Source organism: Triticum urartu, chromosome 4A (genome assembly GCF_056163025.1).
Source record: "Triticum urartu cultivar PI428250 chromosome 4A, HENAU_Tu73, whole genome shotgun sequence".
Classification (NCBI taxonomy): Eukaryota; Viridiplantae; Streptophyta; class Magnoliopsida; order Poales; family Poaceae; genus Triticum; species Triticum urartu.
The window spans coordinates 466,578,238-466,597,434 of NC_141876.1; the positions used below are offsets into that span (position 1 = coordinate 466,578,238).

Below are 19,197 nucleotides of genomic sequence, written 5' to 3' on the forward strand. Positions count from 1 at the left end.
AGCAGAACCCGGATGCTCATATTGGTTCCTACATATTCTACAAAGATCTTTATCGGTCAAACCGCATAACAACATACGTTGTTCCCTTTGTCATCGGTATGTTACTTGCTCGAGATTTGATCGTCCGTATCTTAATACCTAGTTCAATCTCGTGAAATGCAAGTCTCTTTACTCGTTCCGTAATGCATCATCCCGTAACTAACTCATTAGTCACATTGCTTGCAAGGCTTATAGTGATGTGCATTACCGAGAGGGCCCAGAGATACCTCTCCGACAATCGGAGTGACAAATCCTATTCTCAATCTATGCCAACTCAACGAACACCATCGGAGACACCTGTAGAGCACCTTTATAATCACCCAGTTACGTTGTGACGTTTGGTAGCACACAAAGTGTTCCTCCTGTATTCTGGAATTACATAATCTCATAGTCATAGGAACATATATAAGTCATGAAGAAAGCAATAGCAACATATTAAATGATCAAGTGCTAAGCTAATGGAATGGGTCATGTCAATCACATCATTCTCCAAATGATGTGATCCCGTTAATCAAATGACAACTCATGTATATGGGTAGGAAACTCAACCATCTTTGATCAACGAGCTAGTCAAGTAGAGGCATACTAGTGACACTATGTTTGTCTATGTATTCACATATGTATTATGTTTCCGGTTAATACAATTCTAGCATGAATAATAAACATTTATCATGATATGAGGAAATAAATAATAACTTTATTATTGCCTCTAGGGCATATTTCCTTCACCACCACATTCGGCTTCACATTGAAGGTCTTCAGCCACAGTCCGAAGTGGGGGATGCGGAGGAAGGCCTCACACACGACGATAAACGCGGAGATGGTGAGGAAGAAATTGGGGGCCAGATCATGGAAATCCATCCCATAGTAGAACATGAGTCCGCGGACGAATGGGTGGAGCGGAAATCCCAGCCCACGGACGAAGTGAGGGATGAACACGACCCTCTCACGGGGCTCCGGAGTGGGGACGATCTGTCCCTTAGCAGGAAGCCAATGGGCGACCTCCCTGGCCAAATATCCGGCCTCCCGAAGTTGGGTGATGTCCTTCTCCTTGACGGTGGAGGCCATCCACTTGCCCTGCACTCCGGACATGGTTGGAGTGTTTTCTTGGGGCACGAAAGATGAGAACTTGGGCGCTGGAGCTCGAGAGTGGGTAGGTGGAAAGAGAGAAGGCATGTGTGGAAGAGATGAATCCTTATCTCCTTATAAAGGCAGTGAATATCAAATGCCTCCCCACTCGCCATGAAACTCGCCTATTCCCCAGGGCCATGCGGGCGGCACGGTTGGATTACCCATACCCGTATTGATGAGAATCCCGCAATAAGGGGACACGATCTCTGCTTTGACGAGACGTGCCAATAAAGCCACATCATGAAATATGGAGCGGCAGGCCAAGAAACGGTTCGAAATAATAACCGGGCAGGGACGTGATGTCATGTTACAAAAAGTTGTCATCAGATGGGACTCGTGAAATATTATACTCTCTGCAGTGGTGTGTGGTATTTGTTTTGCAGATCTGGACACATTCGTTGTTTGAAGACTTTGTTGGAGTATTCATAGAGGGAACCCGCCTTGCAATGCCGAAGACAATCTGCGCGTCGGACACCTCATCATTGAAGCCAGGTTCAGGGGCTACTGAGGGAGTCCTGGACTAAGGGGTTCTCGGGCGTCCGGCCTGTTGGACATGGGCCGGACTATTGGGCCATGAAGATACAAGATAGAAGACTTTCTCCTGTGTCCGGATAGGACTCTCCTTTGCGTGGATGGAAAGCTAGGCAGCCGGATGTACTATTTCCTTTCTATGTAACCGACTTTGTACAACCCTAGTCCCCTCTGGTGTCTATATAAACTAGAGGGTTTATTTCATAGGGACAATCATAATCAGATAGGCTAGACTTCTAGGGTTTTAGCCATTACGATCTCATGGTAGATCAACTCTTGTAACCCCCATACTCATCAATATTAATCTAGCAGGACGTAGGGTTTTACCTCCACCGAGAGGGCACGAACCTGGGTAAACATTGTGTTCCCTGTCTCCTACTACCATCAACCTCAAACGCACAGTTCGGGACCCCTGCCTGAGATTCGCCGGTTTTGACACCGATAGCTCTGAGGTGACCTCAACCGTCTAGGGTGCTCAAACACCCAAGAGTAACAAAATCCACACAAGAAAGTATGGGGGAATAAAATATCCTTTGGTGGAAGTGTAGATCTAGGTCTCCTCCTTCAATCCCAAGCAAATCAACAAGTTTGAGTGGCTAGAGAGAGAGATCGGGCAAGAAAGCTTGAAGAATATTAATGGTGGGGAGAGAGAGGCAAGAGGTAAAAGAGGTAGGTGGAAGAACCTCCTTTATATAGGAAACCCTAAAATCCAACCGTTACCATAGTTATTGCATTGCAGCGGTACAACCGCTCCTTATCCCAATACAACCAGGATTCACGGTTACACTGTAGAAAACCTGTTAGGCGGTACAACTGGACACCCGAGAGGTAGTACCGGTAAACAAGTTCAACCGGAACAACCGCTCCTCTACCTCTCAATAACCGCTTTGAAACAGAAGGGAGTCACCCCCGTGAGCGGTGGTCGATCAGTAGTGTGCCGGAACTACCGCCTGGCCCTGGCACCGTGTGTGGCTAAGTTCTACGCGATAGAACCGCTTAGAGCACCGGTAGTACCGGTGTGCAAAGTACGACCGGAAAAACTGGGCCACCACCGCCCAAGTACCAGTCCAAAACAGAATCTAGTCCGGTTGTAGAGCGGTACCTGGCCGGTACAACCGCCAAGGATGCAACACCTAGATCTTCAAGCATGGTGGCGATACAACCGCCCGGGGGTAGCGGTTGTCGGTGTCAAAACCAGCGGATCTCGGGTAGGGGGTCCCGAACTGTGCGTCTGAGATTGATGGTAACAGGAGACAGGGAACACAATGTTTACCCAGGTTTGGGCCCTCTCGATGGAGGTAAAACCCTACGTCCTACTAGATTAATATTGATGAGTATGGGGGTTACAAGAGTTGACCTACCACGAGATCGTAATGGCTAAAACCCTAGAAGTCTAGCCTGTATGACTATGAGTATGATTCTCTATCCCTACGGACTAAGCCCTCCGGTTTATATAGACACCGAAGGGGACTAGGGTTTTACAAAGTCAGTTACAGAGAAAGGAATCTTCATATTGGGACGCCAAGCTTGCCTTCCACGCCAAGGAGAGTCCCATCCGGACATGGGTGAGAGTCTTCGGTCTTGCATCTTCACAGTCCATCAGTCCGGCCCATGTACGGTAGTCCGGACGCCCGAGGACCCCCTAATCCAGGACTCCCTCGGTAGCCCCTGGACCAGGCTTCAATGACGAGGTGTCTGGCGCGTAAATTGTCTTCGGCATTGCAAGGCTGGTTCCTTCTCCGAACACTCCAACACAGTCTTCGGACGCAACGAACGTGTCCGGCTCTGCAAAACAAATACCACACACCACCGCAGTGGAAATAATATTTTGTGAGTCCAATCTGCTGACAATTTTTCTGCGACGTGATATCACGTCACCACCTGGTTATTATATTGTACCGTATTTTTTCGCTTGCCGTTCCACGTTCCGAGACGCGATTTCATTGGCACGTCTTGTCGAAGCAGAGATCGTGTCCCCTTATTGTGGGATCCTCATCAATACGGACGTGGGTATTCCAACCGTTCGGTTGGCATGATTCCTTAAGAATAGGCAGGTTTCAAGGTCAAAGAGGAGGTGTTCGATAGTTATTACCTTTATAAAGGGACTGAGGCCCATCTGGCTTCTTTACACCAACCCTTTCCTCATCCTCTCCAACCTCGAGCTCCAGCACCCAAGGTTTTGATTGTTTCAAGCTTCCTAGTCATGGCCGGCCCCAGTCCTCAAGGTCGGTGGGTGCTTTCCTCCGTCACAAAGGAGGACATCGCGAAGCTCCGGGCGGCCAAATACTTGACCGCGGAAATCCCCCACAGGCTTCCTGCTCAAGGGCAGGTTATTCCTACTCCCAGATCCAGCGAGAGGGTTGTGTTCATCTCCCACTTCCTCCGAGGGCTAGGGTTCGCCCTCCACCCCTTTGTCCGAGGGCTTATGTTCTATCACGGGCTAGATTTTCACGATCTAACTCCGGACTCCTTCCTTCATATCTTGGCGTTCATTATCACGTGCGAGGCTTTCCTCCGTATTCCCCCACACTTTGGCTTGTAGCTTAAGACCTTTAATGTGAAGCCGAAGGTAGTCGACGGGGGACGAGCAGAGTGCGGTGGTGCTATAGTGGGCAAACTTATCAACGCTCCCTGGCTAAAAGGATCCTTCATAGAATCTTCCGACTTATGGCAGCGGGAGTGGTTTTACATCACTGAACCCCATGGCACCAAGTGGGCAGCTATACCTGTGTTCCGATCTGGCCCTCCAATTCAGCTCGCATCATGGATCAATAAGGGGTTGGACTGGGGATCAACCGATGAATTGCAAACTCTACAGAGCCGCATCCGGAGTCTCCTTGAGAAGAACGCCGAACTCATCGACATGATTCAAGTAATGCTAGTCCGTCGGGTCCTCCCGTGCCAAAGACGGCCCCTCCGTATGTGGGAGTTTAATCCAGAAGGACCACGAACCCTTCAGCACTTCTTCGGTGCGACACACAGAGGAATGTGGAAGTTATTTTTTGGGAAATGAAAACAGTGGACGGATACTACAGAGGACGTCGGCCTTGACTACAACCATCCGGATACCTCGGTAAGCACTTGACTCTCGAATACAGCTTAGATACTCACCTCATAATAAGATGCTGAGAAAACCATCTTCTTCCAGGGATGGATAAAGAAGGCAGAGCGAATCAGGTGTTCGGCTCCTCTTCCCAAAGACTCAGGTAATCCCGTACTAACAAGGATGCTGGTCCCAGCGCCATACTAGGCGACGGTGGAAGAGGAGAATGAGGAGAGCGGGGGAGCCAAAGGTGGCTTCCATCCTGGAGGCAAACCACACACTGTGTCCGGGGAGACTAGGGCTCCCTCTTCCGAATACAAAAGAGAAGGAGAAATTGACATCCCTTCTTCCTATGGTAAGAAAAGGGCCACCTCCGAGAGTTGGGAGGTAAGGACAACTAAGTGGGGCCAAACACCCCTGTCGGGTGGTTTAGGCTCGGAAGGTGTCATTGTCGCACAATCCATTTGTAAGGACAAGCCTCCAGCCGAATCGTAAGTGAACAAAGATATTTTAAACATACCCCGTTCCTTTTCTCTTTGCAAAAGGTAACATCTAGAATATGCATTTTGTAGTTCGGCACACGGTCTTCCTCAACAATCCTCCTCCTCGAGGGACCTTCTACCAGAGATGATGGAAAGCGGAATGCCTCTGCAAGCTTCCTTGCCCAACAGGGTGGACGACGTCGAGGTGTCGTCCCGGAGGGTCTCTCCCGATCAGGGGATAATGGAGCCAGCGCCCCAAGGTGAAACTTCGGTCGCCCAGGGTCCGAAGTGTGCGGTCCCTACAAGGGTTAACAATAAAGGCTCCAGACTATCCGGTTTACAGCTGGAGACGACTCTAGGGTCGAGTAGACATACCCTTTCAAAGGGAGTCCATACTGTCACAGCTGTTTCCGGGAATCCGGATGCGCCGGATACACTGACGGACATGTTACGGTATTCGTCAATCTCGTAGGAGCATCGTACCTTGATGGGTACGATGGTGTTGAGAGGATTTTGTCCACGAAAAGCGGATTGAATGAAGCCTTCATGGGCCTGCTAAGAGGCTTTGAGGTATGTAATGTTATATTTTTTATTATGCTCTATACGCAAAATGCACCTGTGTATAGATAGTAGCCCCTGAGACTCTGGTTGGCGCCCAAAGGTAGGCAATCAGAGGATCAAAAAAGATGTCCTCAGGTAATAATCTAATGACTGGAAACACAGGCTGTTACCTCCATGATGACTGCCCACGCTACAGAGGTTGCAGGTTTGGAGCATAAGCTTGATGTGGCGGATAACGACATCACGCTTATTAATAGGCGAATCGACGAGGCGCAAGGTATGTGTTAGAGTATGTATAGTAACATCAGCACGAAGCTAGAATTATGTTCTGAGACATGCGTATCTGCAAATGGTGCTGCCACGGTTAAGACCCTTCAGGCTGAACTTGCCCGATCCAAGGAGCAAGCCTGGATGAGTAATGTGGCTGCCAAGAAGGCAGCTGATGAGTTAGAAGCCGGGCAGGCTGCTCAGTGCTAGTGTGTGGAGAGAATGGCCACTATGGCGCACGAGCTGAAGGAATCCACTGTCCGGTGCGAATTCCTCGAGAAGGATAACAAGGCCAAAGCAGCCGATCTTGACAAGGCAATACAAGAGGCAAAAGAAGCACGATCTGAGTCTAGAGTGGCTCGGGAAGTGATCCGGCAAGTTGGGGAGATAGCGGCCAGTAAGCCTTTCTTATTACAGACTAAGTTCGGCGATCCGAAGTACGCCCCGCTTAATCAAATGTGGAGCTCCCCAGACGCCTTTTTGGACTTGCCGAAGAGTGCCTCCGATGAGGTGCAGTTTTATGAAGCGCAGGAAGGGCATGCAACGGAGAAGCTTTTTTGGTCACAATTCAGCACGCCGAAGCGCCCACTATTGGTGAAAGAACAGACGGCCCAGTGGGCTGAGCTCCACAAGATACCCGGTTCTGCCATGAAGGACGTCGTAGTCCGGCTGTGGCCGACTGAGCCAATTCCGAAGAGTTATTTCGGTTTGGTACGTCGACTAGGTGATGTGGTGCCGTGTATCAACGTTGTTAAGCGGTCCACGTGCATTGAAGGTGCACGGATGGCCCTTGCCCATGTGAAGACGTACTGGGCGAAGATGAAGGCCACCGATATTGCAACGAAAAGTCCACCTGAGGGAAAGGAGCATCACACGCTAGAGTATTATTTTGAGGATGTCTTAGAGGGTGCCCGCTTGATAGAGGGTCAGTGCTCGAAAGAGATGATGTTCGAGTGAAATGTATTGAAATTCTAAAAGCAATATTATTATATTTTAAGATTATGCCTAGAAGTTGTGGCTTCTCCTGTGCGGTCGTTTTTGTATAATTTGAAAGTTTTCCAGTCGTCAGCCTCAGCCCCCTCGCATAAAATACGGGGGTGTTCAGAAAAGCACTTGATCACTCTTGATCCAACGTCTTGGTCTGTGAAGGAGGTGTCAATGCGGCGAACTAGGCAATCGGACTATAGGGCTTTAACACTTTCACTTAGCCATAGGAGTTTGACGGTGGATTTATGATATAGCCCCTGGTATGTACGCAGTTATCGGAATATGGTGCGTTACATGAGTGACCAGAAGAACGGTCCTTCGTGCAATACGGAAGGAATCGTGAAAGATTCTAATAAGTCATCGAGTGGTTGACCAGCTCTCGCCGCATCATGACAGTCAGTTTTCGGCTTTCTCTATTGAGGTGCTCATCCAGATAAACCGGGACACAATCGCAGTAGTTCTCCCTTCACTGCCCTAGCCGATATAGCGGAACGTAAGGTAGTAAGCACAGGAGCCGGGCAACCCAACTATTGACCAAAGACATGATTCGGAGCTGATGCATATAAGGCCAAACTCGCGACGCCGAAGTGTGCTATAAAGTTGTTTGGACTTGTCGGCAATTCATTTGTTCCCATATCAAGCCCCTGGCAACCCGTGCCGAGGTGTGAGTGTGAAACAACCGGAGAAATTCAGCTTTTTTTTAGAAAAAGCGAATACTGGATATGGTTTATGTTTACTGGAATCTGATCGATATGTCAATTGCCATTTTACAAATAATAATGCCACGACCCAGGCTATTTGACATGCCGGTGGTCGAAGGCTGAGGGAGAAGGTACTTTATAGGCTCAAAATAGAGAGTGCGGTCTACAAAATTATTTGGACCCCTGTCGCACGTCTACGCCGCCTTGCCTCGGTTAAAGGATTCCTTTAACAGGAACAACCTTGGGGTAAGTGTATGAAGACGAACTCCGAAAGAGTCTGTGATATGACCAATATTTTGCGTCACCTGTGATAAGATAAAAAGAAACATTTAGAAATGAAAAGGAGGAAATGGGAGTGCTTGTAGGCTTTCCCGTATTGTGCCTCCGCCAATGGCCAGGGTATTTTAAGTGCATAATTATGCGTGCGCGGTATAAACTTCGCGTGACTGTGAGGCGAACGACAGAGGCTGAACTACTAATCCTGCTCCAAGACAGATTGGTTCCATTTAATGGAAACCGGCGGCTTAATGGCCGATGAGTTGTGCGGCTTGACGAGGCCGCTTTGTGCTTCGGCTGTAATGGCCATAGTACAATCCCCTGTACAGAAGGAGTGTCCCGTATTTCCGTTTATTATTATGACGTCGCGCGGACCTGGCATTTTGTTTGGCAAACCGAAAACGACTTCCAGTGTGACGGAGCCCGTGCAGTGAGCTTCTATGCCGGGTACTGTTCCTTTGAGGATTGTTGTGGTGGGTTTGATTCTAGAAGGGTCAATGCCCATTTTGTGGACAGTGTCTTGGTACACTAGATTAAGGCTACTGCCGCCGTCCATAAGGACTTTCGTGAGATGGAACCCATCAATAATTGGATCGATAAATAGAGTTGCCAATCCTTCGGGATGGGTATGACCGATTTTGGGGGGAACCCGCTCTATGGCATATGTGTCCCGTTACTCCCGTAGTGCGCGTGTGTGCTCCCCTATAGGGGCGTGCGTCGCATATACCATATTTACGGTTTTCACTTTGGGGGGAATTGCTTCTGAAGCAGGGTATTCGGCAAGCGAGTCTCTTCGTCATCGCTGTCACTGGGCAGCCCCTTCCTCTTGTGTTCGGCTTTTAGCTTGCCGTCTTGTTTGAAGACCCAACATATTCTGTTAGTATGGGTAGCTAGTTTATCGGGGGTGCCATGGATCTGGCAGGGCCGATCCAATATCTTATCGAGATTGGATGGTCCATCTCTATTTGCCTTGGATGCCTTTTTCCATTGATCGGGCTTGGAGCCGCTGAATCCGGCGTTAACTGTTGTATCTTGCGTTATTTCATCATTATTACGACACTTGTGTTTATTGCGTTGTGGCTTTCCGTTGCCGTCTCGGACTTCGGAAGTGCCCGGGTCGCTGGCGTCGTTGCTCCTACGAGTGAGCCAGTTGTCTTCTTCCGCGCAAAAGTAGGTCATTAGAGCAGTAAGGGTTGTCATGGATTTTGGTTTTTCTTGACCGAGGTGGCGAGCGAGCCATTCATCCTGGACGCTGTGTTTGAAGGCCGCAAGGGCTTCGGCGTCCGGACAATCGACAATTTGGTTCTTTTTAATTAAGAACCTAGTCCAGAGCTTTCTAGCTGACTCTCCTGGCTGCTGGATGATGTGACTTAAGCCATCGACATCTGGTGGCTGGACATATGTACCTTGGAAGTTATCATGAAAGGCGTCTTCCAGGTCTTCCCAGCTGCCAACGGAGTTCTCTAGAAGGCTGTTTAACAAGTGCCGAGCTGGTCCCTTTCGTTTTAGTGGTAGGTATTTAATGGCGTGGAGATCATCGCCGCGGGACATGTGGATATGGAGAAGAAAGTCCTCAATCCATACCGCGGGATTTGTTGTTCCATCATATGATTCGATATTCATGGGTTTAAACCCTTCTGGGAATTCGTGGTCCATTACTTCATCGGTGAAGCAAAGTGGGTCAGTGGCGCCTCTATATCGGGCCACGTCGCGACGTAGCTCGGATGGAGTCTGTCTGCGGTTCTCGGCCCGGGCGTGAGTATGGCTATTGCGTCCGGCTAGATAGCCGTTATCGCGTGTCGGGGCACGTCCCCGTGATCCATAGATCGATCTGTCCTGACCTGCTCTACCGTTCAACTCCTACCATAGGTCATATGTGTGTCCCCGAGCTGTTTTATCTCTGCCTTTACGGTGAGGTAGGGCAGGGTGGTGTTCGGCTTGAGTTGCCTCTTTATCCCGACCTCGTGCTGGTCGGTCAGCCGCATTGCACGATGATGGTACGGGCTCCAATGCCTCGTCATCGAACTGAGATAGCAATTTGCGCTTCGGGTAACTTTTGGCTGGGCGCTTGATATCGTATTCCTCGGCTGTCAGGACATCAGTCCATCTATCATTGAGCAGATCTTGATCGACTTGAAGCTAATGTTGTTTCTTTTTCAGGCTCCTTGTAGTGGCTATTAGCTAGCACTTGAAGTGCTCCTGCTCGAGAGGTTCCTCAGGCACAATAAATCCTCAGTGCCGAGGCTCGCCTCATCCTCGGAGAGCGGAAGATAATTACTGTCCTCCGAGTCTTCATGTGTGGCCTGTTCATCAAGGCTAACTTGCTCGTCTTCCTGTTCATCTTGTTAGAAAGTTGCCTCAACGGGGTTTTCATTGTCTTCGACACCATCCAGAGTGTTATCTTCTCCTGTGCCGGTGTTGCTGTCTTTGCTGCGGCGTGACTTAGAGCAGCGTCGCTGATGCCGGCGCTTTGGTTGTATCTCGGGAGGTTTATCCTCAACTGGATCTTCCTTGTCATCACCGCTATTCTCTTTTGGTGCATCCACCATGTATACGTCATACGAGGAAGTGGTCGTCCAGTGTCCGGTAAACGGCGGGTTTTGGGCCTCTCCTTCTCCGGCATCGTCGTCCATACCGTCGATGTCGTCGGAGCCGTAATCAAGCATGTCAGTTAAGTCTTCGACAGTGGCTATTAAGTGGGCAGGGGGTGGGAAGCGAAATTCTCCGTCATCAGCCTCCAGTTCGAACCGGATATAATTCAGTTGTGAGTCCCCCGCTAAGGAGAGTGTTTTTAGTGAGTTTAGCACGTCGCCTAAAGGAGAGTGCCGGAAGATGTCCGCGGAGCTGAATTCAACGATCGACGCCCGATCAAGCTCGTTGTGCCCGGACGCACATGCTTCGGAACCTGTAGCCGGAAATGTGTCCGAGGTTCTACTAACACAGATCTCACTTGAGGTTGGGTCTGTGTGCGGCTCCAACGCCGCTGAGTCTGCAGCCTCCGTGGCGGGGTTGAGCCTCCCGTCCTTGGATGGCGTGATCTGCTCCGGATCTAGAGCCGGAGCAGTTGCAGGTTCTATCTCCTGGGTGTGGTTCGATGACAGATTTAAGTCATGTTCATCGTGGTGACAGGGAGCGGCTACTGCCGCGGTCTCGAATCCGTCGAAGATCAAGTCTCCGCGGATGTCCGCAACATAGTTCAAGCTTCCAAATCTGACCTGATGGCCAGGGGCGTAGCTATCGATCTGCTCTAGATGGCCAAACGAGTTGGCCCGCAGTACGAAGCCGCCGAACACGAAGATCTGTCCGGGGAGGAAGGTTTCTCCCTGGGCAATGTTGTTGTGGATGATTGACGGGGCCATCGAACCTCTTGACGATGACATAATGGAACTCTCAATAAAAGCACCAATGTCGGTGTCAAAACCGGCGGATCTCGGGTAGGGGGTCCCGAACTATGCGTCTGAGGTTGATGGTAACAGGAGACATGGAACACAATGTTTACCCAGGTTCGGGCCCTCTCGATGGAGGTAAAACCCTACGTCATGTTAGATTAATATTGATGAGTATGGGGGTTACAAGAGTTGATCTACCACGAGATCGTAATGGCTAAAACCATAGAAGTCTAGCATGTATGACTATGATTATGATTCTCTATCTCTACGGACTAAGCCCTCCGGTTTATATAGACACCGGAGGGGACTAGGGTTGTACAAAATCGGTTACAGAGAAAGGAATCTTCATATTGGGACGCCAAGCTTGCCTTCCACGCCAAGGAGAGTCCCATCCGGACACGGGTGAGAGTCTTCGGTCTTGCATCTTCACATTCCATCAGGCCGGCCCACGTACCATAGTCCGGACGCCCGAGGACCCCCTGATCCAAGACTCCTTCAGCGGTACAACCGCTTGGCAAGATCCTGGGAGGTCCAACCCAGGGTATCACCCCTGAGGGCGATGGTTGGGCTGGTACAATTGGGCCAGCGGTACAACCGCTCAAGTGAGCGGTACAACCACTGAAAGGAAGGGCCACAACAACAGTATGGAAAGAAGGGAACTCTCTCTCTCAAACGAGGAACGGAAGGAAAGAGTGTAGGAGAGAAATGTGTACGTGCAATGATTCCCCAAAAGCCTTCCAATGAGGATTCCCTCTTAATAGTACGGGTTTCCTACGACCAACAAGATAAACACGTAGAAAAACACTGTCTTCGATCTTTTCCTTCCAGAGAGAATGACTAATCGTTGCATACCTAAACACTGAGAACCTGAAGCACATATCACACAATTAGACCAACAGAGAGTTGTCATCATCATCCAAACACACAAAGATGGGAAATTACCTAACAAACCTTAAGCGTGCGGACCCTACGGGTTTGAGAACTATGAACACATGACCGAGACATATCTCCAGTCAATAACCAACAGCGGAACCTGGATGCTCATATTGGTTCCTACATATTCTACGAAGATCTTTATCGGTTAAACCGCAATGACAACATACGTTATTCCCTTTGTCATCGGTATGTTACTTGCCCGAGATTCGATCGTCGGTATCCTCATACCTAGTTCAATCTCGTTACCGGCAAGTCTCTTTACTCATTCCGTAATGCATCATCTCGCAACTAACTCATTAGTCACATTGCTTGCAAGGCTTATCGTGATGTGCATTACCGAGAGGTCCCAGAGATACCTCTCCGATACTCGGGGTGACAAATCCTAATCTCGATCTATGCCAACCCAACAAACACCTTCGGAGACACCTATAGAGCATCTTTATAATCACCCAATTACGTTGTGACGTTTGATAGCACACAAGGTGTTCCTCCGGTATTCGGGAGTTGCATAATCTCATAGTCAAAGGAATATGTATAAGTCAGTAATAGCAATAAAACTTAACGATCATTATGCTAAGCTAACGGATGGGTCTAGTCCATCACATTATTCTCTAATGATATGATCCCGTTCATCAAATGACAACACATGTCTATGGTCAGGAAACTTAACCATCTTTGATTAACGAGCTAGTCAAGTAGAGGCATACTAGGGACACTCTGTTTTGTCTATGTATTCACACATGTATCAAGTTTTCGGTTAATACAATTCTAGCATGAATAATAAACATTTATCATGATATAAGGAAATATGATAACTTTATTTTTGCCTCTAGGACATATTTCCTTCAGCCATCACACCAAGATGGGTCTAAGAATATCTCTCCATCGTTGAAGGAGCAAATCCCACTCCTCGGCTATCTAGCCTCTTATCAATTTTTTCAATAAACCTATAAGTTGTCGTTATAATCACCCTGTTACATATGACGTTTGGGCAACCCAAAGTCCATCGTACGTCTTGTAAATATCATAGCATACATGATGCACTACAAAATTTGCTCTATTTTGCGACGCTTCACTTGTGTCACATATAACCGTTTTTTGTCACGGAAAATACCCCGGCGACGTTAACCAGCCGTCACTCCCACCATCACTGAAGCTTCCAAGGTGTCTTTTATTCCCCTTTTTACTTTTTACTTTTAATCTACTTTTTTAGTTTTCAGTTTATCATCTTTTTAGTGTTTTTTCAAATTCCCCAACACAATTTTGAATTTGTTTGTTAATTCGTATTTTTTGTCTAATTTTTGAATATTTTTAAAATTGGCAAATGGTTTTTAGATTCATGACAGTTTAAAATTTTGCAACCATTTTTCAAATTTATGAACATTTATAAAAACGGTCAAAATTAGAGTAAAGTTTCAAACTCATGAACATTTTTAAACTCACGAACAATTTTTAATTTGTGAAGATACTTTTAATCCGAGAATGTTGTTTACAAATTCATATAAATTTATAAATTCACTATATATTTGCATATTTGTGAATATTTTGAAAATTGGTATTTAATTAAAAAAAAAGAAGAAGAAAAAAAGGTGTGCCCTCATTTGCTAGTGGCTGCTTGCACTCGCTGGGCCATGGTTATTTACGGTAGCGTGTGAGTGACGCGAGCTTAGAGCTCGCTACTTTATTTATATCAATATAAAAAAATCCAAAGGGGCAGATTTAATTAATCTCGATCATCAAATCATGTCAATTCAACGATCTAGACTGTTTTGATGTCGAGCGCTCAACACGTTTAGTGTACAATTAATTTCAATGTCAAATATAATGGTAATCAGATAATAGCACACAAATAATATCCTACTAAATATCTGCATACACATAATATACTTTTAAATTAACATGCATTGCACGTACACATTGACTAGTAATCACAAGGGATATATCTATTCAGGTGGTGGAGGGCCCCCCCTCCTCCCGTTGAAAATTCAAAAAAAAAAAACAAGGGATATATCTCGCTTACTGCAGGATGTATCCTCATCTTGCCTCTCGCAGTTGGTGCGTGCACGCCATAGTGGGCCGGCCATTCTGTGATGGTTTTCATTGGCTTTCTTTCAATTTTCTTTCGGTTTTTTCTATTCTTTGTTTTCTATTTTATTTTCCGAATACTTTATTGAATTTATCTAAATTACGCATTCAACACTTCTTGTATATAGTTTGAAATTTTCTTATATGCACGTTAATTATTTTTCAAATGCACGTTGAATAATTTTCCAAATACATGTTGCACATTTCGTAAAATGCACATTGAGCATTTTTGTAATAAACAATGAACATTTCTAAACACATGTTTGAACATTTCTCAAAAATGGCATGACCATTTTTTTTAAACGTGCAAACGTGTTTTTATATGTTTATAACCATTTTTTAAATGTCAAAACCTTTTTCTTAAATGGCACAGACCATTTTTGAATGCCGGGCGAATATTTCGTAATATTTTTTTTGTGAAGTATCACTGACCTTTTTTAAGGCATGTGAACATTTTTTAACGCCGGAGAAACATTTTTATACGTTATGAAAGTTTTAAAAATACATGATGGAAAGTGGCCCAGGCCTTTGGCGTACAATCCGGTGGGCCACGCCACCTCGCGAGAGAAGAAACGGGGGAGAGCACGGGCGCGCGGCGCGCCACGCGTCGAGCTCGCCGGGCGCTGCGACCTGCAACCGCGCGCCTCGACGACATCTCCGCCGGGAGCCGCGACCGATGGATGCGGTGCCTGTGCGAACGCGCGCGCTTGTCGGGCTCCTTCCATATATACGCACGGCGAGCCGAGAAGGGGGAGATAACCTGCGAGGGGTGGAGGAGGCTCACCGCCGCGAGAGGAAGATCCGGTAGATCGGAGAAGAAGGGTTTGTCAGGGAGCGATGGATGAGGAGTACGACGTGATCGTGCTGGGGACGGGGCTCAAGGAGTGCATCCTCAGTGGCATCCTCTCCGTCGATGGCCTCAAGGTGAGCACCGAGTTCCCTTGGAAATGTTGCTGGATACATCATCACCAAGTGTTCACAAAGGGCGACATTATCCTGAGCTATCATTTCTCTTTGCACCTTGTGTACCTACAGGTTCTTCACATGGACAGGAATGACTACTACGGTGGAGAATCTACATCCCTGAATCTGGCCAAGGTGCGCTAGCATGACCCTTGCAAACACCATGTATCACAAATGTTCTCCAAAATTCACAAAAGATCTTAAAATTCTCGTGAATCTTCAGTTATGTTGTCTTACGTTTCGTTCCGTTCGCTTTATAGATCTGGAAGAGATTCAAAGGCAGCGACACCACTCCTGACCATCTGGGTGTCAGCAAGGAGTACAACGTCGACATGGTGCCCAAGGTCTGTAGGCGCCTGTAAACTCTAATTCCTTTGTCTTTCCTGTGCTTCTGCTGTTATACAGATCACCGTAAAATGTGAGTTTGCAGTTCATGATGGCCAACGGTGCATTGGTACGTGTCTTGATCCGCACCAGCGTGACAAAGTATCTGAACTTCAAGGCCGTCGATGGCAGCTTCGTCTACAACAACGGGAAGGTATGGATCTGATATCAAACGTGATACTGCTATTAAAGATAATTTGACATTAGTATGTGCTCCCTCCGTTCGGAAATACTTGTCTTAGAAATGGTTGTATCTAGGACAAGTATTTCCGAACGGAGGGAGTACTATTTTTTGTAACATGGTGTTCTGATTCACATTTCCTTCTTTGGTAATGATGATAGATCCACAAAGTCCCTGCGACAGATGTTGAAGCCTTGAAATCTAACCTAATGGGATTGTTTGAAAAGCGCCGCGCTAGGAAGTTCTTCATTTACGTTCAGGACTACGAAGAGGATGACGCGAAGTCACACGAAGGCCTAAATCTGCACAAAGTCACGACGAGGGAACTCATCTCGTAAGTTGCTTTGGCTTGTGTTGTACTCCGTATTTGGGTTACTGCTCAGTGATAAAAAGAAGTAGAAAACCAAGTTGAATTTCGCCACCATTTCCTAATGCAACGTCGATGATGTTTGCTTGGATCAGCAAATATGGACTGGAGGATGACACGATTGACTTTATTGGTCATGCATTGGCACTTCACCGCGATGACAGCTATCTCGATGAGCCCGCAATTGACACTGTCAAGAGAATGAAGGTACTACATTTCCACCTACTAAACAAAACAAGCCTCCCTTTTCGAAAAAAAAACAAGCCTGTTGGAGTCAGCATACATTTTGATCAGTATCACAAAACCATGCCTTGATGAATTCTTTATGCATCTGGGAATTTCTTCAAGGTCGCGAGCCAACTATTTTTTGCCTTAAAAGGAGAATATCCTAAGGCGTAATATTGGAGCATAGATTACAGAGAGGACATATACTGTAACTCTGTAAGAGCATGATTGAAGTTGCTGCTAGGGACCAATTTCGCGTCCTCTCATCTCTGTGGCCGTCCTTTTTCATTCAGTATGATTAAGATTAATAAGCATTAGGTTAAGCACATGCATGTGAAAATGACCTTAAAATGGCAAAGATTGTTATGCCACTTTTGTATCATACTCTGTTCCGCAATGTAAGGCCTATAAGTTCACTAACTTTATAGAGAAAAATATTTACATCTACAATATCAAGTAAATACACTATAGGAACATATATTATGATGGACCTGTTGATGTTTTTCTATAAACTTGCAATACTTCTAGGCTTATTTTTCTGAACCAGAACATGCATAATTTGGTCACCAAAAGATATATACGTGGTTTCACCCCACATCAGATGATTTTTCTAAACCAAAGTTTTAGGTGGCAATTTCTACAACACATTGCATTGGAAAGTTCCACGTGAGTTCATAAATAGCTTTTCTATCTTAAAAAAGAATTATCTGTCATGTCATGCGGAATAGTTTTCAGCTAAAAATATACAATTGGTGAAACAAAAAACATTAAGACATGACAGATAGTTTGACAATAAATGTATTGGGGTTTGCGGAGGAAAAGACAATTAAAACCTGATCTCCAGATTGGTCTTCTTTCAATAGCTGTATTCGGAATCATTGGCACGCTTCCAAGGTGGATCACCTTATATCTACCCCTTGTATGGTCTAGGAGAGCTCCCTCAGGTATGGCCATGCCAATTTACCATGAATTCACATACGTTTCAACTTTGGTCAACTGAAATTGAGAATGTTTTGTTAGGCATTTGCTCGTCTGAGCGCTGTTTATGGTGGCACATACATGCTTAACAAACCAGAATGCAAGGTAACTGTTTTATCCGTTTCCAGAGAGTCCATCACTCAAAAATACTGGAATGCTACTTTCTAAATCTTCAGTCAAAGATGCTTATATTTGGAATTGTTTGCAGGTTGAGTTCGATGAGAGTGGTAAAGCATTTGGTGTGACATCCGAAGGGGAGACGGCAAAATGCAAAAAAGTTGTTTGTGACCCATCATACTTGCCTGACAAGGTATTTATACATCTGTGGCTTGCAAACCGGTACATTTCAGATTCAGGCTTGTGGTAGTATATGACCTTGAAATCCTTCAAAAAATGTACAGGTGAAGAAGGTCGGAAGGGTGGCGCGTGCGATATGCATAATGAAGCATCCCATTCCTGACACCAAAGATTCTCACTCCGTGCAGATTATCCTCCCAAAGAAACAGCTGAAGCGCAAATCAGACATGTAAGTAATTTTAAAATGAAAGCAAACCATCGAACTTTTAAACAATCTTAGTTAGATAAGGTGTACTGTTGTTCAGTTGGTTCTCGCTGTTATGATTGTTTTTAAACATGAGCTGTCTTGCTTAGATAAAGCACTATAGCAGTACCTGACACAATTATTTTGCAGGTACGTGTTCTGCTGCTCGTACGCTCACAACGTTGCACCGAAAGGCAAGTTCATCGCCTTTGTGTCGACTGAAGCTGAGACCGACAAGCCTGAGATCGAGCTGAAACCCGGGATCGATCTGCTCGGCCCCGTGGAGGAGACGTTCTTCGACATGTACGATCGATACGAGCCTGTTAATGCTGCTGAGGAGGACAACTGTTTCTTGACAACTGTAAGCTGAAGCAACCATAGTTTACTCACTCGACAACACTGCAGGATTGTTCTTAATTCGTTGGTTTTTACAGAGCTACGACGCGACCACCCATTTTGAGACAACGGTGAAGGATGTGCTCGCCTTGTACAGCAAGATCACTGGAAAGGTAATTGAGCTAGATTTCTTTTCATTCAAAACGTCAATATTTCCAATACTGAATAATAGCCGATTAAAAGACCAAAGGAAGATCTGACTGGAAAACTCAACAATTTGCGCTGTTACAATGCAGGAACTTGATCTTTCCGTGGATCTGAATGCTGCCAGTGCCGGTGAAAATGATGCCGCTTGAACATCTGTTGCTAGTAGATAATTTCAGTTTTCTTTCTTTCTTTGTCCATCGATTCGTTCATAGATGGATCGGTCCCATTCGATCCATTTCTTGCTTTTGGGCTTCCATTTGTCCTTCCTGATACAAAGTACAGTACCATGGATTAACTATATATATATACGTCGAATAATCTCTGCATTTCTTCACTAGCGTGAACCTGTGAGTGAGAATTGCATTGTTCATCTATGCTCATTCTGAACAAATCCCTTGTGTTACCACTGCTGAACATCGCGAAAGGATCGATAAAAAAAAAACATCGCCGTGACCCCAGGATAAGGGGAAGAAGAAGGGCACGACTCTCGGATATATAAAAATAGGGTTCGAGATTTGGACAGAGGGAACAGATATTCCAGTGTCCGTCTACCTATTGTCCTGATGACAGTAGGATAAATTAAGTGC

At 46.3% G+C, this 19,197-nt stretch overlaps 1 protein-coding gene across 1 annotated transcript; it reads left to right on the forward strand.

Annotated features, from left to right (window-relative positions):
- The first annotated feature begins 15,076 nt into the window (after positions 1–15,076).
- LOC125553964 (guanosine nucleotide diphosphate dissociation inhibitor At5g09550-like) lies at positions 15,077–18,936 on the forward strand. The gene is made up of 13 exons (XM_048717601.2): positions 15,077–15,352; positions 15,464–15,526; positions 15,652–15,735; positions 15,822–15,929; positions 16,118–16,290; positions 16,419–16,530; positions 17,412–17,492; positions 17,569–17,631; positions 17,735–17,836; positions 17,928–18,052; positions 18,218–18,428; positions 18,502–18,576; positions 18,700–18,936. The coding sequence occupies exons 1-13, from the start codon at positions 15,266–15,268 to the stop codon at positions 18,757–18,759; spliced, it is 1,344 nt and encodes a 447-aa protein (XP_048573558.1). The 5' UTR covers positions 15,077–15,265; the 3' UTR covers positions 18,760–18,936.
- Positions 18,937–19,197: the final 261 nt, after the last annotated feature.